This window comes from Barbus barbus (assembly GCF_936440315.1).
Source record: "Barbus barbus genome assembly, chromosome: 29".
NCBI lineage: Eukaryota > Metazoa > Chordata > Actinopteri > Cypriniformes > Cyprinidae > Barbus > Barbus barbus.
Window position 1 is genome coordinate 22652311 of NC_136757.1, and position 25701 is coordinate 22678011.

General features: G+C 37.1%; 1 protein-coding gene across 5 annotated transcripts in view; it reads right to left on the minus strand.

Moving 5' to 3' along the window:
- Positions 1-25701, minus strand: part of fnbp1l (formin binding protein 1-like) — a 50501-nt gene that overhangs the window by 1392 nt on the left and 23408 nt on the right. Inside the window, exons 2-15 of one of the 5 annotated variants that reach the window (XM_079384255.1) lie at positions 21400-21515; positions 18855-18905; positions 17205-17352; positions 17046-17108; positions 11470-11574; positions 11146-11274; positions 10494-10640; positions 5312-5515; positions 4712-4864; positions 2841-2950; positions 2407-2539; positions 2029-2123; positions 991-1133; positions 717-875 (exon numbers count right to left, since the gene is read on the minus strand). In XM_079384255.1, coding sequence (XP_079240381.1) covers positions 717-875; positions 991-1133; positions 2029-2123; positions 2407-2539; positions 2841-2950; positions 4712-4864; positions 5312-5515; positions 10494-10640; positions 11146-11274; positions 11470-11574; positions 17046-17108; positions 17205-17352; positions 18855-18905; positions 21400-21515 — 1756 coding nt within the window. Of the gene's footprint in view, position 1; positions 876-990; positions 1134-2028; positions 2124-2406; positions 2540-2840; positions 2951-4711; positions 4865-5311; positions 5516-10493; positions 10641-11145; positions 11275-11469; positions 11575-17045; positions 17109-17204; positions 17353-18092; positions 18159-18854; positions 18906-21399; positions 21516-25701 lie in introns of those variants that run through there. The other 4 variants (XM_079384256.1, XM_079384254.1, XM_079384258.1 and 1 more) reach the window with 4 other exon arrangements.

The window sequence follows — 25701 nt, forward strand, 5'->3', positions numbered from 1 at the left end:
TGATCAGCGACAGAGAAAAAGATCGAGGGTTCTAGTGAGCCAGCCCAAGTCGATCTTGGATCATATTTATTATATGCTTTCAATTTCAGGTCACAAATTAAAAAGGAATTTGTGCCACTACAAATTTAAACAGAAGAGTAGCACTCGCAGGAAAAGCTGCAGCGAAACAGGTTTGGTGTTGCAATGAGGAAAATGTAGCAGTAAGGAAACGACACTTTGGAGAAAGCTGGAAGAACTGCATGAACTGAAAGGTCAGAAGTACATACTGTGATCGGACTGTAGAAACGAGAAGATGCTCCAAGTAGAGTGTACTTGAGTTTCAACATGCATAAAAACATAGGAGCTGATGATTGAAGTATGACAGTTGTTCTCATTATAACGAGCAAATTACCGCTCAGACAAACAGACATTTGAAAATGAGCTGATGCATTTGTTCAGGTTTGCTTCAACGATAAAAAACTGATTAAAAATGGAATAAAAGCTATACAAATTTCTACAGTTCTACAGTTTAATCTGCTGCAGCAAAGTCACAGTGCAGAGGAAATAGTCACTTTAGCCAGTGTGTCTGTCCTTGGGCTCACATGGTGAACAAAGGCATATGGCAGTCAGCCGAGCTGCACTTGATGAGTCACGGTATACCTGACACACGTTCCCCCATGTGTGATGTCATAACTAGCGGGGCTGCCGTGGGTGATGTCATATGTAGGTGACCGCACCTTTGCTGTTTTTCTCCAGTGTGATCTCCACATAGGACGTGGGGACATAGCCCTCCACTCCTCCTTGTTTCCGAACCCGCGTCCATCCATCGCCTTTATCTTCCTCTATGACATACAGCACCTCGTTCTCGTTCATTACCAACGTGCCTTCGTTAGAGCCTAAGGTACGAACACATTTTTAATACTTTAACAAGAATTTAAGTCACATAAATGAACACAGAGTCTATGTGCAAAGGTGTAAACAAGGAACATTTAATGCGAGCTGTTTTTGTACCATCAAAAGAGTAGAGAGCTTTGCAGTGGCCAATGGCAGGGAGAGGATCGTCATCGTCAAACTCGTCATCAAATTCATGTGGGTCAGGCTGCGGTGGAGACCGATGCTCCTGACTGTGATCATCTGTGTAACTGCCTTCAGGGCTGAAAGAGAGAAGAAGTGCGTCAATGTTTTAAAGCAGCCTTTATGTTCGGTGTGACGAGTGGAGGCGCAAAGCACTTGAAGAGGACTGGAAGGCACAGTCGTTACATATGACAACCATGCTACATAATGAGAAGCTACTGTTCCACTGATATCACATGTTTCTTAGTCATCATATCTTTTGGTTTACGTACATCAAGGTCCAAATAAAAAGAAAATGTAATGAGGTTAAGTACATCTGCAATAAGTACACTACTACTCAAAATATGTTTAATGTTTTAAAAGGAAGTCTCTTATAGTCTTATGCTTACACTCTTATATGTTATTTGAGCAAAATACAGTAAAACAGTAATATTGTGAAATATTACATATTGATATAACCGTTTTATATTGTAATATATTTTAAAATGTATTAAATAGTCCCATGATAATAAAGCTGAATTTTGACCACTTTAATAAAACTGAAAAGTATATTTATTATTTAAAAGTATATTAATATCTTTACAAAATATATATATAATAAATCACCCAAAGTGACCCCCAAAGTTTTGAATGGTAATTTACATTTCACTGGATTATCACAAAAGAGACATTGTCACTATCACTAATATAAATGCCATTTTTCCATGTCGTGATATTATGATAATACATTTTATCAATATGCCCCAACATTTAATGATTATGGTTGATATTCCAACTACATGACTATTTGAATCCCAGTGCTGTGCCTTTCTACTCATTTATATCTACAAAAATCTTGCAGAACAACTTCAACAGCTCCTCTACTCGTGGATTTACAAACAGTTCAGGCACTCATAAAATAGACCGCTGTATACTAGACATATTATTAGTCTGTCTATCTTGAGAATGTAGATAATGTAATCAGGAAATGCAGACCTCTCTCTGCCGTGGGGTGCGTGGTGGTTCACATCTGCACTGGGACGTCGCTCACTACGGGATCCATGCTTTCCTTCAACTTCTGCTAGCCAACTCTGAGATAGATAGAGAGAGAGAGAGAGAGAGTGGTGAAGAGTGATACAAGTTCCAGTATTTTGTACTACTAATAAACATCTGATAAATTCAAACGCTTATGAGAAACTTCAAGAGTTTCATTTGATGCAGCCAGAAACCGCTTTATATCCCTTCCTCCACTAGATGGCATTGACACACAGAGCTGTTCAGCTGTTTTATCTCAAATTTATCCAGATGTACATTCCCGGAGGCTGTGCTTCCTTATAAGACTGCAACAATGAGCCGATCCTCTGGGAAGGTTACCTCATTTTTATGGATCTCAGAGCGGAGTTTCTCCATGTTGCATATGGTCTCTGAAATCTTGGGCTGGAGACTTCCAGGATCTCCCATCTGAGGATTCTTCTCATAAACGTCCTTCATTTTGTTAAGAGCATCTCTGTGATAAAGACAATTATGATTTTGAGAAACAATCCTGTAACTATTTAATAGGTTTTTAAATGTTTAAGATGTGAGCATGCATGGCTGCAAACATACATTTAATAAAATGAAATAACTAACAAAAAATAAATGGAAATGACTATTAAAAAAATTATAAATAATAAATTCAGGGGTTTTTTGCCAATAGAAAGATGTTTTTCTCAGCAAAAAAAGGGGCTACTCAGATTTTTTTTTAAAGGGAACACAATGCTAGACAGAGAATTTATAAAAAACACTGAGTAGCACTCTCCACGGTCTACCTTTGGTCCATTTCTTTCTGTAGTTCTTTATTCAGCTCTTCGATCCTCTGTTGAAGTTTCTTGCGTCTCTGTTCAGGAGGAAGGTGGCTGAAATCCTCTAGTGTTGGTGCCTGTATAAATACATGTTATTGGTTGGAGGCAAAGAAGCACGGACAAGCATCCAGTCGCAGTCGACGGTCACAGCGCACATGGCATAAACAGCCGTTCTTAAGAGAGATGTCCTTCCTAAGGTTTTAATAGGCCCATTTGTTTGCATACATTCCAATTTTGCAATTCCACTTTATTTATAAACATTTAGCCAGACTATAAGACATCTTTAAACTGTAAGACATGAGGAAAGAGGGGGTTTCATTGCAGTAATAGTATCCTAGACCTAAACACTCAAAGTCTATCCTTAAATCTCATATTTATACTACAGCAGTCCAAAACACACATCACTTACCAGCTTTAAAGACCACTGAGAGGTTGTTACGTCACGCCATTTCAAAAAGAACAAAGACAAATCGCTTATAAACATCAGTCAGTCGAATGCATTTTGACTGATGATTTTAGTCATGTTTACACAGAATAGCACCGTCATATCAGGAGCATTAGCTCAGGACTTGTGAGTATAGCATGGTTAATACCACAAGAGAGGTCTGGTCAGTGGTCAAAAACCTGAACCAGCCTGAAACCTCACAACAATCTCATCTTTGTTTCAAAATTTGTGTTTTAGCTTGGTTATACAGTAGAAGCTAAAAGAAGAACAGGTAATATTGTGGCATTTGGTTTTACAGAAGTAGGCCCTGATGTTGTTTTCGAATCAGTTCACCTGAACTCCTAGGAAACGGTAATCCGTTAAGGCAGTTGGCAGTGTGTTAGTCAACACTAATGTTTCAAATAATGACAGCAATCAATATGCTTCAATTGTAATTTGAATTTGCAAACATTCAGCAGGTTTGTTGCACAATGAATCTTGCCTATATACACCAAGAAAATCTTGAGGAAACAAAGATGTTGCTTGTGAAATTTCAGAATAGCTGCTTCCAGTTCAAAGAGCCATTCACAAATACTAAACTTAAACAAAAAACAACATTTGAAGTGTCATCGTTTGCTCTGTTGTTTAGAAAAGGTCAGATCGGAACTCTTTGAAGATAATTAAAGTGACTTTGATGGGTACTTTTCTATAAAAAGATTCACAATTGGATTTTAAACATTTCTGGTAAACAAAATCAGTTTGGTATGTATCCAAAAAGCTTTGTTCTGTTTTTAAAATAACTTCAAAGGAGAATTATTCAAAACACTAAGTCTCCCAGACTAAACTCAATGTATATATCCAAAAGACAATCCTCTCATGTTTGTCAATTTATTCTGTGTTTCCCATCCTCAAGTCTATTTTGAGAGATGTTCACAATGACAGCAATCTCTAGCGTTAAAGTAACGGCAAGTTACTGCAATTTTCAATGAGAGAAACAAGCAACATCAATCATGTCAATGCAAAAATGCAGCATCTACCAATGAGAGTGCAGGTAATGTAACTTGTGTGCCTAAAATGACTGTCAGTGTGAACGCAGGTAGAAATAAAATATTAAGCTGCATTGTGTAATATGCAAATTTGCATGGGCATAAAAAAAAAAAAAAACACCCACTCAACACTCCCTCCACCATGTTCTGCTGCTTTACACAACAACCAAAAATTAAGCTAAAATTAGGGGCACAGTTCTTTGGACCCAGATAAAGCCTTATTCCTTCACTCAAAAGCAATTGTGATTCACACTTTCCTCACAAGCAGGAATTAGCTAAACCTTGGGTGAGAGAAACCGGCCCAAGCATAAGCACTAATGCCATTATCACTGCAAAACCACACACGCCAGATCTGGGCCGACTCTTACCCCTCTTTTCACAACTCGGAACGATGGGATCCTAGATTTTGCATTTCTCATTTCAGATAGATGGTTAGCTATCCGCTCTGTAGAAAATTTTGGAGGCTGGAAATGGCCCGAGGGAAAACTCGGGAGGGAAGGGGGAGGGATGGAAGGGGGAAGCTGGGACAACAAAGATTTAAGGTGAACTACTAACCAAACACAAACAAATGAACATGCAAAACTATAATCGCCCATCTAGCTAGTTAAATGCCTAAACGAACAAAGTCTAGCTTGATAAATGGTGCTTAGAAGCAAGTTTTAACTTTCATTACATCATTCAAATGAAGGGTTTTTAAAAACAAGAACTACTTTCAAGGGAAGGAAAAACGTGAAGTCGTGCTGTTAACAAAGACAAAAAAGGTCAGGAAGTTTGTAGGTACTGACAGCACAGGTTTGAAAGCAGAAGTTTTAATTGTACCTAGCCATATAAACCTTTACTGTTCACACAAGCCAAAGCACAGAGCCTGGACATCATGCAGACTTTTAATTCATCACCTATTCTAAGCAAATGAGCCTTAAAATGTAACAGAAAGTTGCTTAGCAATGAAAAGAGTTTGTGAAACTCACCTTCGGTTTCTTCCCAAAAAGCCAGAGTTTGTTTTTGGTCCTGCCAACAGCGTGTTTGGGGTCCGGTTTGCCTCCTTCCGTTTTGGGGGTCCCAATGGTGCCATCTGATCCTGTTCGCTGAATGTTCTGACTGAAGTCCTCAAAGGGGAAATCAACCGGGGGTTCAAACCCTGATTTGAATGACTCCACTACAATCCCAGAATCCTGTGGGACAGAAACAATATGCATAACCTTTATGTAGAGCCAAGTGCAATCATCATATACTTATAATTCAGAAGTTTGGAGTTATGTTGTTTCTTTTTGAAGAAATTGTACTTTTATTCAGCAACAATACATACAAATTATTAAAAGCGATGGGGTCCATCTATATTGCTAGAAAAGATTTCTATTTCAAATAAATGCCATTCTTTTAAATGTTCTATACATCAAATAATCCTTCAAAAATGTTTCCACCAAAATATTAAACCGCACATCTGTTTTCAACACTGTTAATCAGAAATATTTTTTGAGCACATTGGTACCACACCTTTATTTATTTGCACTTTACACTTAAATGTAACACTTAAAGGGGACCTATTATGCAAAAATCACTTTTATAAAGGTGTTTGAACCAGAGATGGGCACTCGAGTTAGAGACTTTGAGTTGCATTTTTATAGACTTCAGACTTGACTCAGACTCGACCTGAAATGACTCCAGACTTGACTCGAGGAAAAGGACTCGTGAATATTTTAAAAGCAACTCAAGTCTTTTATCCTTAAATACTTATATAACTGATATCCATCCGGACCACGAGCCGTAACAGCAGCACTTTTCGGATCACATATGCGTAATTTATGGCAAATATCTTTCAGCGCTATATTCTCTAGTATTTTTATCTAAAGTCAAACGCGCTTAATTCAAGCCCTTTCAGCTCTGTGCACTTTCTCTCTCTCCAGACGCACGCCGGCGCCAAGTTTAAGAGCTGCGGATGACTCGGTTATTTTAACAACAGAAACAATGCTGCAAATCTAGTTATTTTTCTTACTATTTAGCTCTCAAAAGACTCTGACTGTTCAAACCAGATGTGACAATGTTTCTGATCTACATTTAGCATTATTAATCTGTAGACTAAGAACATTTCAAAAGAATCATGTAATTATAATTGGGGAAATTTGTTAGATGGCTAGGATAGAACTTAAACTTTGAAACTGCTGGTTATCTTTCTTTTCTTCTCAAGATGAGAATGTTTTGATTATTGTAGACATTTTTAGTAGATAATGCTTATGATATATTTAAATAGTATAGATTTCAGGAGGAAACCCCTGAAGAGTTTTTTGTCACATGGCCTCGCATGTATCTAAATGTTAAAGTACAATACATGTAAAAATATATTTTTATTTATATATTTTATTTTTTTTGTCCAGACCTCTACTTGGAAGAAAATGGCCTGTGCCTCTTGGAACTTTAATTTAATACCCCTGACTTTTATCAAAAATAAATACTTGATTTGTATGGTTTTGTAATATCTGTCTCACATATTTCCTTATGTGTCATGGTAGATAGGATAGGACTCTTATTATAGAATTTGATTACAGAAAAAACATGGAATGGTTTGAACATGGAAATGGATTAAAACATAAGTAACAGGCTGGATGTACATTAACCTTACATCTTAACACCTCTTAACAAAAAAAAAAAAGATAATAGATTATATATATATATTTTTTTTATAGCCTATAAAACAGATTCGTAAATAGGAAGATTTCAATACATGAGGATTATGAATGAGATTTTTTTAGCGAGCCATTAAATGACTTGAGACTCAACTCGGACTCGTGACCAAAGACTCGGACTTGACTCAGACTCCAGCGACAAAGACTTCAGACTTGACTCGGGACTCCAAGTTAAAGACTCGTGAACATCTCTGGTTTGAACACAGTTGTGTGGCCGCAGTGTGTGAAAACAACCAGCCTATAATGGTAAAAATCCACACACATTTATTTACAATCTAAAAAAATCATAAACAGTCTCTCTGAATGAGCTGTTTCAGATTCTCCCTCTGCTCACGTCACTGACGGGAAAAAGTCTCGCCCATTTGTGACACTGCCCTATAAGCATAGACACAGCAGCCCTGGGTGAGAAGCAGCAGTTCGACTCCGCTATTACTGAATACTTGCTGTAGCTGCTGGAGATATAAAATGTCAGCACCAAAGAGGCATTTCAAGTGTTGTTTTGGGATGCATTAACGAACATATGAGTCTCCATAGACTCCCTCCATCTGAGCAGCTGAGGACACTGTGGTTAAGATTCATTGTCTAAGCCTAAGGAAATGTCGGTAAAGTCCCCAATGCGTGTAGGGATCAATACCAACGCTTCGTGCGCGAACGTCAGCTCCAGACAAAGTAAGTACCACATGTTTGTTTTCCAAATTGCCTTTCTGAAAGAGCTTCTTGGCACTCTGTAAGGCTAATGATGCTAAAGCTACCATAGTCTCTGCCTGTTTTCACTGGTGCTGCCCATGAATGATCGTGAAAAGGAATATGGTAGTTAAAAGTTGCATATGAAAGCAATGAGTCGATCGCTTCAGTTTGTTGAGCTCATAATCACGAGTGGGACTTATAAAGTTTGTGATAGCATGATAGCAATATTTTTAATCGCGCTGTGCTCCCTGTCGGTGTAATTCACAAACACAAATTTATTATGCACAATACAATCAGATGACTGACTTTTAAACAGAGTATGTTTTCTGTAAAGATAACAGGCTTGTACTAATAGTGAAATGTTTATTTGCAAAGGCTAGCACTGCTAATGCAGGAGCTTGAGCTCATGAAGCTCCGCCATCTTCTCAGGGAGCACCAGCTCATTTGCATTAAAGCAACATACTCAAATACAGCGCGTTTTGGCTCATACCCTAAAAGTGGCAATTTTAACAAGCTATAAAAAATTATCTGTCAGGTATTTTGAGCTAAAACTTCACATACACACTCAGAGATATCAGAGACTTATTTTATATCTTGTAAAAAGGAGCATAATAGGTCCCTTTTAAAATTTAACAATACTATAAGAATAAGCTCATTCCTTTCAAGGACTGAACTAGCAACCTTATGCTTACCAGCCCATTCCACTATGTCACACCATCAGTGGCAGTAATATACTGCATGGAGGGAAAAGACATTGCAACAATGCAAAATATGAAAAAAAAAAAAAAAAAAAGAGAGACCTTAACATTAAAGAATCTATGAATCTATCTAATATTATGTGAAGAAAGGAACAGGGAGTACTATAATGTTGGTAAACTGTGAAATGACGCACGAGGCAGGATGGTTAGCTGGTCTGGGACAACTGTGTTTGTCCAGGGTGTGGTACCATTACAAAAGAGCTCTGGCTTCGTTTCACCCATTTAACAGCCTCTACAAGCCTCTCTTGACCTCAGTATCCGAGCAGAGGGCATTAGGAAATCCCAAAACAACGTAAGCAAGCTCATAAATAAAATCGTAAACAGAATCAGGTCATAATTAGAGCCGATTGGTTTGTCACTGGGCAGGGAAAAGGAGGAAAAACAAGGGTGGCATGATGTCATGGGCGTTACCAAAGAAAATAATCATTTCCGAGTATGAGGATGTGAACTGCTCCGAGTGGAATCTTCGAGCTGCCATCTTGAAATTACAGTAATTCGCCAAAATGTGAACGCAGCATTCTTCCTGGTATAAAGAAAGAGTTGTGCATAAATTAGTTTGTTTTCAATCCTAAATTATTTAAGAGACCTGTCGGAAGATCAGTAGGGCTATTAACTAAGCAGGAGTTGCAGAGGCTATTTACGCACCTGAGGCTGCATACATAGCTGGTCAAGAATAAGGGGGATCCTCTTTAAAACATAACTTGTCATGGAAAACTGGCAAAAAAAAAGGGCTAGTGGGACGCAGGATTGGGCACCTGCATTTAAGAAGGCTTAGACTTCACTGAAAGTTACTTTAAGTTTCTTCGTATGCTTTTTGTTTAGAACTGTCTGACTCCAAAGTCAAAGCAATTCTTAAAAGTTCTACATCAACCTTTCAAAGTTCGGGCTCAATAAGATTTTTTTTTCCAACAAGAATGCATTAAATTGATCAAAGGTGGCCGTTAAGACATTTATAATGTTACAAAAGATTTGTTTCAAATAAATGCACTTTTTGAACTCTATTCAATAAAGAATCCTGGAAAAAAACATTGTTTTCTCAAAAACACTAAGCATATTATAATGATTTCTGAAGGATCATGTGACACTTAAGACTGGAGTAATGGCTGCTGAAAATTCAGCTTTGCCATCACAGGAATAAACAACATTTTAAAATATATTAAATTAGAAAAGTTATTTTAAACAGTAAAATTTAACAATATTACTATTATTTTACTGTAGTAAGCCTTGTTGCACATAAGAGAATTTTCAAAATCATAATAATAATAATTTAGCCAGTATTTATACAAGAACACGACAGAAAGAGAAAGAGAGGAAGACTAAAACAGGGCAAGATAAAATTGTAATCAGTGGTTACGGCGCCACAAGCGACCTTTTCATAAGCATCAGTGCTGGCGACAGCACTAAGAAAATGAGCAACTTGTGTTTCTCTCATCCTCCCTTGCTCCCAATCATCCACTCCCTCGCTTCCTCCCGCCCACTTGCCATCTCTGATAATCCCTTTATTCTATCAAGAAGTGGACCGCAGCTACCATGGAGATCACAGGTACGAAATGACCTCAGGGAGAAGTATGGTATATTTCTTTAAATTCATAATGGAGCGTAACAAGTTACTTGAGGCAACAAATGGATGAAGGCTGGTTATCAAATCATGTTAGATGTCAAAACTACACCACCTAGCTCTAAAATATATTTTTTCTTTTTTTTGCAAGCAACAAATATATACCACAGAGGTTCAGTAAGATCTTTTAAAATGTTTTTTTAAAAGAAGTCTCTTATGCTCACCAAGGCTGCATTTATTCGATCATAAATATGAAAAAATTCGATGTAAAATTTGTAATAATCAAATATTATTATAATTTTAAATAACTTTTCTATTTTAATATATTTTAAAATAGAATTTAATTTCGTTTTTGAATAGCAGTATATATTGTTAATATTTAATTCTAGAATTTATAGATGTTTTACCAATATGCAATTCTTTTTTGTAGGGCTCTTAAATATTTTAATTTCATTTCAGCACTTACCCTACGCTCGTCCACATTTTTAGCAGCAGTAACCATGCCCTCCAAGCATTTTGAGATAATGGGAATGACTCTTCGTTCCACCTCAGCAAAACACCGGTACATCTCCCCAAGCTTGACCGTCCGCCGTTCATCCATGTCTTGCAGATTCTACAAGCGCACAGACACAAAGGTTCAACTACATACACAAAACTACACTAGATGTTTGATTTATGAGATTGTTTCTGTGAGCAGTCGCAAACCAAATGCCATTTATTACAGTGTTATTGTTAACTGAAACTACTAAAAATATTTATGTTCATTGAAATAAAGCTGAAATAAAATATCAATATTGGATGACAAATTTAACAAAGAAGAAATGTTGCCCTGTCAACTAACGTGAATAAAATAAGTGTAAATACTAAAATTACTGAACTAAACAGAAAGATTAAAAGAAAAAGTTCCAAATTACTAAAACTTAAAATACTGAAAAAACCCACAAAAAAACTAAGCTAATTCTAAATATTAATAAATACTATAATAGTTTATAAATAATAATAAAATAAGTTAGTCAACAATTTATTCAGTGAGTATAGTCTTTAAAAGCTTAGCCTTTAAAAACTTACTAAACAAACTAATTGAAATTTCAGAAACTACAAATCAGGGATATCATCACCTTGAATATCTGAGGGATGGCCACGTTGAAATGTTTCCACTGCTCAGAGTTGAAGTTTTGCAACTGGGCTGCATACTCGTTCTTGCTCTCCTCCGCCATGTGTTGTCTCAAATACAGCTGGGACTTTGCCTAAGACAGAATGAATGGTCATCTGTATTACTAATACTTCAGGAATACAGCTCAGGCCTCAGGACAGCTTAGAGTCTTAGGCCAAAAACTGCATTTGTGCTGTTTTACAGTGATTTTTCAAATGGTTCAGATAATATTCAATGTTAGATGAATGAATTCAAGTCATGTAGAGTATATCAGGATCGCATAAACTACCTTTTCCACCTCGGATTTCGTGGCATTAATGTCGTTGTCTAGTTTGTCGTAGAAGAGCTGTGATTTCTCGGCCTCTTTGCATTCCCGTTCAAACTTCTTTTTACTCTGCAAAATCCATACGGAAAAGGAGACATGTTTTTGGGCTGTCAAAACACACAAGACATTTCCTGCAACACTACGTGAGCATTAACGATCTTCCTGCATAAAATACGGTCGTAAATACTGTCATGTTTTGATCAAGTAGCAACCTAAATACAGAGAAACGTACAAACAAACATCCAAAACAGTACAGAGAGTGAGAGCGATAATGAAATTTGTGTAACAGCTTCCAAAGCATCTGTGTTTCATTTCGTGACAGTGCAAGAACGAGGAATACCTATGTTATTACAACATGGCCATTCTCAATGCCAGATTCAGCTGTTGCTGGCCTTTAGCTGCAGCAACCATAAAGCTACAAAAATACTCCAGCCGTACAGACTATGAGACGCACTGACAGGCAGGAAATGTACAGGATGCAGGAATGCAGTGCAGGGTATAAATTGGAGAGAGAGGGCGCATGGAAAGAGAGCGCTTGATAACTTGAATGTGGCGCAGGAAGGTTTCCATTTGTACACTGCCAACAGTCTTTGACACTTTCTTCTGTTTTATACTTGCACAAACACACGCAGATATATCTGGATCTCAGGTCACAGCTGGAGGAGAGGTTGTGAATCGGTCACTTGCACTCAGCGATTGACACAACAGCGCAAATAGCAGACGTACAAACCATCTCAAATAGTGTTGATGCTATTACAAAACTTCTGTGGTTGATCCTAATTCCAGGAAAATTTCACATCTTTCATATTCAATTTCCAAAACACAGCAAAAATTCTTAATTATTTAATATATGTTTAAATAAATCTTTTATGAAACGCGTTATGACAGCCACTGTGTAAATGAACATTTCAACAACAACATAGAAATTGTATAATTTAGAAGTTCATTGAAAAACTGCATTATGTGCAATTTACAAGTTTGCAGAAAAAATACATTTGAGTGTTGATTAGTATACGGTAGTTCAAAATAAATAGTAATTGCATTTTGGGCTTTGTTGTTAATTGTATCCTTAATGTAAAAGGGCACCCTATGGTTTAGAGCAGAAGCGGAGAGATTTTTCTCCCTAAGAAAAGTTTTAATTGAATTTACTTTAAGAAAAAGCTATTTGTTGAGTAAATCACTCTTTAATTAAAAAACGAATTATATATATTTATATGTATATATGCATGTGTGTATATATGCGTATATGTATGCATGTATATATGTATATGTATGAAGAGTTTGCTTCCAAAACGCTATAAATCCATTTTGATTAATTTGAGTAAAAATGTGTTTTCTTTACCAAGAAAGTGGCAAGATGAAAAGCACTATTTTCTGTTTCAAACTTTCACATAGCATCTTTAGCTTATAATAACATTAAAAATTCAAATCCATATTTTGATTTTCAAAGATTTATTATAAAAAATGATTATTTTTTCCCCAAAATGCAATAAATCCATGACGTTTTTTTTTTCTTTCTTTTTTTTTCTTTTCAAAATGCGATAAATCCATTGAATCAATATAAAAGTTATTTTTCATATTGAAACTGTTGAAAATACACAAAGTAAGTTGATCCACATATGACAGACTCTGAACTTGGTCAATACTAATCTTATCCTAAAGGCACTGGCCAAAAAAATAGCCTAAATTCAATCAGCCATCATCCCAAAAATTTATTCAACAGCTTACCTTGTTAATGCTTTAAACTAATTACAACAATAAAAGAAAATTTACTCGTGAACAAGAACATGAACAACAATATCACATTAGACCACAGAAATTCCAAAATGACATTTCTCTTACATTAAACTTCCAAACGTCCATTGATCTTTGCCATGTTATATTCATTTTGTTGACTAGTGCTATACGCTGTATATAACAAAAACATTAATGGCATTAATAAAAACACTTACACTGACAAGCTACGCAATATCGTGTTCATAATCGAATGCGATTCATCTGCGATTATGAACGCGATATTGCGTAGCTTGTAAGTGATCTATGGCTAACCCATCTGAAAGCACGTGATGGAGATCCCAGAACCGAAGAGATGAGCGTGACAATCACATGTGATTTATCGTGCAGCCCTAATTTTTGTTTGTTTGTTGATCACAAAGTAGATGAGGAAAATCTAGGATGCCGGGTGTATTCAAAGCGCCGCCATTACTGTTTACAGGGCGTAGAATGGTGCGCTGTGATTGGTTGAGTGGAATTATCGCATTCTGCTGAGAAAGGAGACTGGCGTTTGTCACAGTTTGAAAAAAAGAAAGAAAACATGACAGAATAACATGGCAGACATCGCATTTTGCGTAAAATTAAAAAAAATAACTTTTCAATACCGACCAGATTTTTAAATGTCGTTTATCGCGTTTTGGAACCAAACTCTTCAGATACAGTCCCCTCCATAAGTATTGGAACAGTAAAGACAAAATTGCTCTGTTGGATGTGGAGTCAAGATATTTGCAAATATGATTAAAAGATTAATATGAGACAAAACTACAGAATGTCACATTTTATTATTAGCCGTTTCAACACATACATGTTTTACCAAATAAAAAGAACAGCACTTTTAGAGTTCATCCCACTCATTGATGCGAGCAGAAGTATTGGGACAGTTGAACATAAGGCAGATATAAAAGATTAAAAGCTATTATTTAGTTGCAGATCCCTTGCGCCCAATCACAGCAGTGAGTCTGTGACCCATAGACATCACCAGACTCTTGGTCTCATCCTTTGAAATCCTTTAATGCAGCCAATTCCGATTTAATTCATGTTCAATCGGATTTAAATCTGGAGATTGACTTGGGCAATCTAAGACTTTCCATTTCTTTGCCCTTATAAATTCCTTGACTGAACTGGCAGGGTGTTTTGGGTCATTGTCCTGATGCAATATGAAGCACTTCCCAATGAATCTGGTGGCATTTTCATGAATATTGGTAGGCAAAATGGTTTTGTACCCTTCCAAATTCATTCTGCTACTGTCATCATACATTAAGTTATCATTAAAGTTGAGAGGGCCTGTTCCAGAGGCAGCCATGCATGCCCATGCCATGACACCACCTCCACCATGCTTTACAGATGAGGCTGTATGCTTGGGATCATTGCAGTTCCCTTTTTTTCTCCACATTTTTGCTTCCCCATCACTTAGATAAAGGTTAATCTTTGTCTCATAAACACAGTTCCAAAACTCTCCTGGCTCATCTTTGTGCTTTTTTGCAAACTCTAATCTTGCCTTTCTATTTTTGGTGCTGGTCAGAGGTTTGCATCTTGCTGTGTAGCATCTGTAATTCTGTGTCAAAGTCTCCTGAGGACAGTAGATTGTCAGAGCATCACCCCAGCTTTCTGGAAGTTGTTGGTGATTTTACAGACACGTCTTTTAGGGTTCATTTTCACAGCTTTTATGATTTGTCTGTCATCAGCTACTGTTGTTTTCTCAGCCGATCAGGTCGTTGTTGGTTGCTGGTGTCGCTGGTGGTTTCCAAACTCTTGATTTCTCCATGCCCTTTATTTTTGCTAGAGCTCTAACTGACTTCCTCTTTTCTTTTAGCATCCAAATTGCTTGCTTTTCTCTCAAAGTCAGCTCCCTCATCTTCATTCTGGTTTGTGTGTCATCATCGAATGCAAGATTCAGAATGCAGAAGTAATGGATATAACTGATACAACACATTCCCTGCTTTTAATATCTGAAGAATTAATTCAACAGGACACAGCTGATCACTTAGAAAGACCTGTGAGGCAACTGTTACAATACTTATGCTCACATCAGATAGAGGGATGACACTCTAAAAGTGCTGAACTTCTTAGCTGGTAAAACATCTGTGTTTTGAATCACCCAATAATAAAATGTGACATTCTGTAGTTTTGTCTCATATTCATCTTTTAATCATATTTGTAAATGTCTTGACTCCACAGCCAACAGAGCAATTTTGTCTTTACTGTTCCAATACATTTGGAGGGCTCTGTGTCTATCTATCTATCCATCCATCCATCCATCCATCCATCGTTGGGCAAAAAAAGTATTTAGTCAGCCACCAATTGTGCAAGTTCTCCCACTTAAAAAGATGAGAGAGGCCTGTAATTTTCATCATAGGTACACTTCAATGCCCTTGCTGATGGAAGGAGGTTTTCACTCAAAATCTCACGATACATGGCCCCATTCATTCTTTCCTTTACACGGATCAGTCGTCCTGGTACCTTTGCAGAAAAACAGCCCCAAAGCATGATGTTTCCACCCCCATGCTTCACAGTAGGTATGGTGTTCTTTGGAAGCAACTCGGCATTCTTTCTCCTCCAAACACGACGAGTTGAGTTTTTACCAAAAAGTTCTATTTTGGTTTCATCTGACCATATGACATTCTCCCAATCCTCTTCTGGATCATCCAAATGCTCTCTAGCAAACTTCAGACGGGCCCGGACATGTACTGGCTTAAGCAGGGGGACACATCTGGCACTGCAGGATTTGAGTCCCTGGCGGCGTAGTGTGTTACTGATGGTAGCCTTTGTTACTTTGGTCCCAGCTCTCTGCAGGTCATTCACTAGGTCCCCCCGTGTGGTTCTGGGATTTTTGCTCACCGTTCTTGTGATCATTTTGACCCCACGGGGTGAGATCTTGCGTGGAGCCCCAGATCGAGGGAGATTATCCGTGGTCTTGTATGTCTTCCATTTTCTAATAATTGCTCCCACAGTTGATTTCTTCACACCAAGCTGCTTGCCTATTGCAGATTCAGTCTTCCCAGCCTGGTGCAGGTCTACAATTTTGTTTCTGGTGTCCTTCGACAGCTCTTTGGTCTTGGCCATAGTGGCGTTTGGAGTGTGACTGTTTGAGGTTGTGGACAGGTGTCTTTTATACTGATAACGAGTTCAAACAGGTGCCATTAATACAGGCAACGAGTGGAGGACAGAGGAGCCTCTTAAAGAAGAAGCTACAGGTCTGTGAGAGCCAGAAATCTAGCTTGTTTGTAGGTGACCAAATATATTTTACAGAGGAATTGACCAATTAATTCATTAAAAATCCTACAATGTGATTTCCTGGATTCTTTCCCCCCATTCTGTCTCTCATAGTTGAAGTGTACCTATGATGAAAATTACAGGCCTCTCTCATCTTTTTAAGTGGGAGAACTTGCAGGTGGCTGACTAAATACATTTTTGCCCAACTGTATGTATATGTATGTGTATGCATATAAAATGTCACATATACACACACACATATGTTTCGTTTTTTTCTATCCTGCTGTACCGAAGCTATACCGAACAGTGACATCAAAACCAAGGTATGTAAACCATCATGTTTGTGTACCGTTACACCCCTATTATTCAGTATTTAAATTATGTAAACACTGCTTCAAGGTTAATTATTTAAAATCTATATTTTTTAATAAAGTCATTATAAAGTAATAAAGTATTATTATTATTTTGTCCCACCTGTTGCAGACATAATTGACAATTGTTTTTGGTAGCAAAGTATCAGTACTTTGGACATCCCAAATCTCAAAATGACTCACGTTGTCCATGTGTTTCCAGCACTGGTCTAGATACTGTTGGGTCTTTCGTCCCTCCTGGAGATGCTGTTGATCAGACAAGACAACAATATTTAAAATACAACTAGTATTGAACTTCACCGGAGTGTGCAGGTGTCGCAGGTGCATGTATTTGGCACTCACATGTTTTCTCTCTCCCTTCAGGTCCTGTGAGTACCTCATCAGCTCCCCATACACTTTGTGCCCCATCTCCTCAGCAACGACCTCTCGCTGACCTGCATAGTCATTCAACTCATTCAGTATGGAGTAGAATGACAGACAGGATGTGAATCTGCAGGAAAAAAAAAATTCACCAATGAAGAAAATGGTAAACATGATTGTTCACATCTTTTATTTATTTGTATTGCCATAACAGCATCAATAGCTATTTTTAAGGCAAAATTGAAGTAAAACACACAGGATTTTTCAGTTTGATATTTGCTAAAATATCCAGTTTCATCAAATAAATAAAATTTTGCAAGCTTACTTTTGTTGTTGACACATTTGACATCAATTGCACAAAAGTAAAGAATAAGTAAAAATGTAGTGAATCTCAGAATGATCTATTTAGAAATATTAGAAAACTTCAATTTGAGGACTTCTGAACGTCTTTCATCTGAACTAAATAAAGGCTTCATTTAGAGAGATGTCTATGCCCTCATAAAAAATGAAGTGCATTTATCACCAGTGAAATGCAGCTTCTCCTCAAGTTGCCATCATGGGCCCCGGGGGCCCGCAGACTCTATCTGTATGTTGATATTGACTAAAGACCAGTCTGCAAGGCATGACTAGCTCACTATATTAAAACAAAAAAAAACTAACACACACACAAAAAGCTGTTTGTCTCTCCTCCTTAGGCATGTGTGTGTGTGTGTGTTGGGAGGGCTGGATGGAGATTTTTTTTGTCCAAAACAAATGGCCCCCACCTCCAGGGCTGAGTTCTAACCGGTAGGCTGTCTGTACACTACATGAATGTCCTGGGACAAAAACACATGCTGGGAGAAATTATGCCTATATAATGGAATTCATTACGGGATTTGGGATGGTCTGGAGCTGACACCCAGCATATACTCCCCCGTTTCTGCTTTCAACCTAAAACTACAGCCAACAGGGAAGAAACATACTGCTTAGGACAGTAACTGCAGCCAAAACACACAATGAAATAATATGAGTTCAAATTTAAAGAATTAATGGTAGCTCAAACATTTATCTTTATATTTCCAGTTTTGTAATAAATAAATAAATAAATATATAAAATACACACTACTGTTCGAAAGTTTTTTAATGTCTTTTGAATACGTCTCTTATGCTCATCAAGGCTGTGTTTATTTGAAAAAATACAATAAAATACAATAAATACAATAGAACCCAATTATAGTAATTATATTTTTTTTGGAACACGTGAATTTTTTTCAGGATGTTTTGATGAATAAATGTTAAAAAGAACAGCATTTATTTAAAACAGAAATGTTTTTATTTTAGATAGACTATCTATGAGGAAATAGACTGCAGAGTTATATGAGACACATGGAACAAGCCCATCTATAAAATAACTTACATTCTGTGGATAATGGTCAATTATACACTTTTGAATATTTGACCAAAATAATGTCCTGACCAATTAGACTCAAATATTCTAGAGATATATGTAATAGTGTGTTACTACCTAAACATAATTCACTTTTTTTGCTATCATCCATTAAAAGTGTAAAAAGCTGTGAAAATAATCACTTAAGAACCACTGGAGCACACTAGAATAAGTGAAAAGAACCAAAAGTATGCAATTTATCTCACCTGGGCTCATCATCTTTGGGGCGCTTGGGGCAATATTTCTTAACCAGACTCCTGTTGGGCAACAAAAAGAAATTTTCAGAACACACAGATAGACACAAAAACAGCACATGTTATGAATAGATCAAACAAAACTACTCATTAGGGACTATAATAATATCCCTTAACATCAAAACTAAAGTTATTCATAAAGCCATGTAGACAAAAAGGAGTCTGTCTACAGTGCGTTTACGTAGTGCATCAGAGAATTAAAGTAGGCAATGGTAAACAGGCAAAAAAAGTGATGGTATGCTAATCTGTCTTCCCTCTTCCCACGCAGTATAAACTCATGGGAAGGAACAGACACAAATCTTATGTGGGAGCTCTTGAGAGAAGCTGCACTGCTGTGCTCAGGCATGTTGCTGTCTTCAGGGATGGGGGATGGTGTGGGGGGTCCGTTGAGTGTTCTCAAGGAGTGGGACGGCCCTTCTCCCCAACCCAGACCCCCATCGAGCTGCATTAATGATGTTTAGCACTTCCTTTACCATAGCTTCCTCAAATCCACTTCATGAAATCGATCAAACAAACACTCACTTCCCCTCTCCTTTAGTCTGGTTAAGATTAGTACACTCATAACCAAAGTATCTCAGAATCTATTTTTGATTCAGATGATCTTGCAGAATTTTAGGGCTGCTGTAAAAACATAAGCAAATAACTGATAATCGACAAACAGCTGTGGAAAAATCTGTGCGCTATGTGCACCTCAAGGTGTAATGTAAAAATGAATGAATGAATAATAGCGGCAGGAATACAGTCCAACATTTTGTATCACTGTATGAATAATTTTATATGTTATGATAATGAATATGGAATTTCATTATGAATATTATGAATATGGTAAAAAAATTTACATTGTTACAAATAATTTAGATTACATTATTTTTTAAAAATATAATACTGGTTATTAAATTTACAAATTTATTTATTGTCTTCAAACTATTTGAAAACTGAAAAACTAAAAATGCATTAATATTGTTAGTATATTTTTTTCCATTCTAAATATTTATAAACTCTTCTTATAAATACACATATGCATGTTAATAAATACCATACATTTTATGTTAATGTGCATGTTAATGGATAAATATATCTTTTAGAAATATTACTAACATTATTTTTTCAATTTAAACAGGATTTTAAGGAGACAACTGGACAATATGCGGAACAATATGCTTTTGATAAAATGCTGCAACGGCTGACTTTTTTCAACAGCTTAATCAAAGAAAATATCAACTGATTAATCATCCAAAATAGTTGTTACGTGCAATCCTGCCGAACAAATTAAAACAATACAATGCAGTAATACATGATTAATTAAAAAGAAAATGATATCAAACATGAAAATTAAACAAGGGTATTGTGGTTCGGCTCCATTCACCCCTTACTATGGAAACCCTTGAGAGAGAAAACAGTCTGGGTGTTGCCATGTGTGACTGGCCGTGTCTCGAGGGGGGTTTACAGAGCAGTGTGGGACTTGTCAGGTAGAATGAATGTGGTACTACACTAGAACCTTCAATGAGATTTGAGAGGGGGAAGAGGAGTGACTCTATAACCGTATCCAGGCAACAGCAGAATGTCCACAGGGACAGAGACATCCCGGGAGAGGAGAGGATAGGAGGCCACAGCTGCAGTCACTGCGTGTCCTTCGGTGAAATCACAGCATGTCTCATTCTCAGTTTGATGTCATTTCAAATCTTACAACTTAGAGCCTGCAGGGATTTTTGACCCCTGATTTGTCTCTCACCCCTCACGCTGAATCTCAAGGCAAAAAACAATATTACCACATAAGGCACTGATGGAGGGGGGGGAAAAAGAAAAATCAATAACGGGTCAAACCAGATGTGCTAATTAGGACAATTAAAGCCCTATTATAAAATGGATCGTTCCTATATAAAAAATGATTGGACGAGCCACATTAAAAACATATGCACACCTGAAATGACACATTATTTAAATATTACAATAATGTGCAAAGATGTTAAAAATGTACAGTACTGTAAATTACTTTTTAAATTTTACTATCAACCTTTATTTACTTAACATCGGCCTTAACATTTTTGCTGTTGCTAATAATAAAAGCACATGAGTAGTGTGCATTAAATTATTTTAAAGTAGATTTCATGTAAAATGTTTGTGTTTTAATAGCAATAATATCACAGATGAAGAGTTAGATATTGTTAATAAATGGTTGCAATGCCTGTAAACTTCAGGAATTTATCACAATGGACCAAAATCATTATAATATACTGGGCTTCTTTTTGACCAATTAGTCAACTAGTTGTTCTGGAAATTGACCTATTTGATTCTCTCAGATTGTAGTTATGTGGATTTCTTGTAAACACGGCTACAAATATAGAATCTGAATCAACGCATCAGTATCACTCTCTGAAATCATTCATTTTTTTATTAACCTACTTATTTCATGTAATCAGAGGAATAAAACCCATCACTGACATCAGATGAGTCATCTATGGAAGTTGCTGTTTAAGGCACGTTGTTAGATGCTCACCGTAGCTGCTTTGCATAGGTCTGCTCGATCTCCAGACGCTCCTTGACGAACTTTGCATAGCGCTCTATGAAGTCGATGCCCCACTGTGTGTGTTTGTCGAGATTGTCGAACTGGTCCTGATCAAGGAAGAAAGCAGAAAAGAGAAAGAGGTCCAGTGAGAGGGAGTTTGATCTGCCACTGGGCTGCTGGTGCCAGACAGGAAACATGAATATGGAAGGACTTGTTTGAAGAATATTAAACATTTGCAGGGTGAGTGCAGAATATAAATCAATGCTGAATAAACGTTCATATTGCAAACAAAGATTGTTTCACTGCATTGAACACATTTTTAACCAACTCGAGAGGAAAACCTTTTAAGAGACGTTTTAAGGCAAGGAATCATTTTGGCAAATATGATTCTTCTCTGCAGTTATTTATCTGGCTATAAAAACATATACAGGTTTGTAAATGTAGGCTTTACAAAAATCTCATTGCTTTTATCTGTTATTCCAGACATGCTGAAAACGATTCAGCCAGCCAGCTTGGATGAAGAATCGGGTCAGCTGAAAGTTTCAGCTCAAGACTGTTACATCACATTCCTCACCACCAACCCGACAACACAGACACCACAGTGGATCCAAACACAGTCCATCTGGGTTCTGAGCAACAAACAACCCTACGGAGGAGTAAGTGACACCTACAGCATTACATTCAACGACTATTTATGGTAAAGCCTTGGCTGTAGCCAGACTGAGAGTGAGAACACCTACAATGGCTTCTAAAACAAAACACTGAATAGCTAAATAATCTATAAAAATGTAATAAATTACATATACATACATATGAATGAATGAATGAATGAATGGATGCATTTATAGCACTTTGTGTATTGCTGTACACCCAAAGCGCTTTACAATCATGTGTGTGTGTGTGTGTGTGGGGGGGGGGGGGGGGGGGGGGGGGCGGTCTCTCCTCAACTACCACCAGTGTGCAGCATCCACTTGGATGATGCGACTGCAGCCACAGTACAATGGCGCCAGTGCGCTCACCACACACCAGCTATGGGTGGAGAGGAGAGAGAGTCATAGAGCCAATCAAGTGTATGGGGATTATTAGGAGGCTATGATAGACAAGGGCCAGTAGAGGGAATTTGGCCAGGACACCGGGGTTACACCCCTACTCTTTACGAGAAGTGCCATGGGATTTTTAATGACCACAGAGAGTCAGGACCTCGGTTTAACATCTCATCCGAAAGACTGTGCTTTTTGACAGTATAGTGTCCCACTACAATAGGGCGTTAGGACCCACACAGACCAAAGGGTGAGCACACCCTGCTGGCCTCATTAACACCTCTTCCAACAGCAACCTAGTTTTCACCGGAGGTCTCCCATCCAGGTACTGACCAGGCTCAACCCAGCTTAGCTTCAGTGGGCAACCGGTCTTTGGCTGCAGGGTGATATGGCTGTGGCTGTTATACATACTATAAACTATTTATTTTTTGACCACTGTGAGGTCTCAGGCTGAAGACCTGTCTTCATGAACTGAATGTGAATGCAGCAACAGGCTGTATAGACTAAGTCTGTCTTGGGTCAGACAAGGCTTTCTGGTGATGATGATGATGTTTGAGAAGTAGAGACCGAAAGAGAGAGACAGACAAGCTGTGTATTAGCCCGAGGCTGAGCCAGTCTGTTCACAGGGGGCACAAGACAGTCTATCTACTGTTCAACAGGAGACAAGAGAGACATAGTAATGCAGCTTCAAAGGATTCATCACAAATCCAAAAACTACTTGTGTGTGTCCTAACAAAGTACAATATCACATTATCATGTTATTACATTTCCTTAATATGGTGACTAGTCAACATTTGTCAAAAATGGGAGCTGCATTACAGCTAACGGAGTTTGAACCTACAATCTTTGTATAATAGGAGAGTAGAGGAGAGCTTTGTTCTGGAGTTCTGGCACTGACTCTGTGAGACGGACAGATCAGATGAAGTCAGCGTACTTCCTCCACTGAAGAACAATGAAAAAACGTCTTTACAGCACCTCACGGAGCATGGAGCACAGATTACAAGCTCATTTAATCAGCCTCACCCTGAGGACTTCTGATGAACATCATCAGGAACAGAACACACGACTGATGAGAAACAAAGTGAAACCTTAGGTGACCCCAGCAAAAGATTCCTGACTACTGTGCGATGTTACACCAAGGACGTACACAACAGGATGGGAAAGGCACATTAAAACCCCCCAAAAGAAATAAGAGTATTCATTAAGGAAAAATATTTAAATATAAATTATGATAATCAATACAAATAAGGCAATTATTATTTAAAATAGGCTATTTTAATTATGCTTTGGCTAATAACCAATACATAGCAAATATTACTTTTGGCACCATATATGTGGGTGTGTCTGTGTATATACATATATACACTGGGGCTCATCTGTTCAGTGTCCTGTATTTTGAGCTGACTTAATGTTTTTGTTGTACTGACAGCATCTTAGTTAATGAGTGCACAAATCAGAGAATGAGAGAGAGAGAGAGAGAGAGAGAGAGAGAGAGAGAGAGAGAGAGAGAGAGAGAGAGAGAGAGAGAGAGAGAGAGAGAGAGAGAGAGAGAGAGAGAGAGAGAGAGAGAGAGAGAGAGAGAGAGAGAGAGAGGAGAGAGAGAGAGAGAGAGAGAGAGAGAGAGATAGAGAGATAGATAGAGAGATAGATAGAGAGATAGATAGAGAGAGAGATAGAGAGATAGATAGATAGATAGAGTAATAGAGAGAGACAGAAGGGACGATGAAGTGCAATTAAGATAAAAGTGGAATCTCATGCTCTGTTTGCACACAGGACCAGTAGTTAATGATTACTCTGGGCTATAACTCTGATGACAGACATTAGGCAGAATCCTGCCCACCTTTAACATAGAGCAAGCAATTCAACGACAGAACCTAACAGTTAAATCACATCAGGTGGGAGGTTTAAATCTAAATTATATTCTAAAACTGATGAGCGCTGCATAAACACATAACACAGACATGTGTGGGTGATTCTCCAGACCTGGGGGGAGTATTACACACAGTCCTGTTAGTTTAATACCGGTCGCTGCTGAAATCGAGGAAATCACCTTAGCAGCACACTGATGCTTCACTCAAGTGGAAAAACAGCATCCCCCCACCATCTGCCAGACTTTAAGTGTCATTTGACACACACATGCATACACGACAGTTAAGGTAAAAATACTGAGATCACTCATTTCCAAGTAAACATAATAGGGACATTTTCCAAATGAACAAGTCTGTGGGTTGAAGTACTAGACAACTAACTTATGTTAAAGACGTCCTGTAAAATCAGGCTGCTTTTAGGGCCACCGGATATTGATTAGACACATTTCTTAGGGACATCAAGCACAATTTCTTCAATATTGACTGATTTCCAACAAACAAAAGTATGCATATAAATGATACATTTGTAATAATTAAATATATAGGATAAAAAAGAAAGTATTGCCATTGAAATGACTTGGAAGAATGTCCCTACTATCTTGAATTAACCAATACCAAAATGTTAGTAGTTGACACCAATGAAATTATTTTATACCAATTTTCATTCTACTACAAAAATGTTTGCTACTGAACAATCCTTTATTTAAAATTTGTATTGAATATCAATATTAACTAAATAAATGAAATAATATATATATATATATAATATAGCATTAAGTTGTTTCTATGCTGCTTTAAAGTTTTAAAAGTAATTAATTCTTTAACTTTTGGCATCGTCATTATTCATTATTAAAGTACCACCAATACTAATATCTTACAATAATTGTTCCTATATATTCTAATACTTTGAAGGGCACAGGAACCCTGAGATAATGCTTTCCTTTCGATTTCAGTTCAAATATTTTTTTGTTTCCTTATTTTGCTTTATTTTTTATCTGCATTTATAATTGTATATGTATTTTTTCATTAACTTTTAAAAAATATGTATTTTCATTTATATTAATGCTAATATTAATAATAAAAAAATGATCATTAATATTAACAAATACATTTTCACATTAATGTTACTGGGGGTGTGTGTGTGTGTGTGTGTATACAGTACAAACTCACACACATATCTATATCTACATATTTAGAAATACACGAATATAAGTAAATATAAATATATATATATATATATATATATATATATATATATATTTATATTTATATTTATATATATATATATATATATATATTTATATATATATATTTTCATACATACATAGTCATAAGGTTTTGAACTACACACTGGCAGATTGGCTGACCAGCAGGTTCTCTCTAAA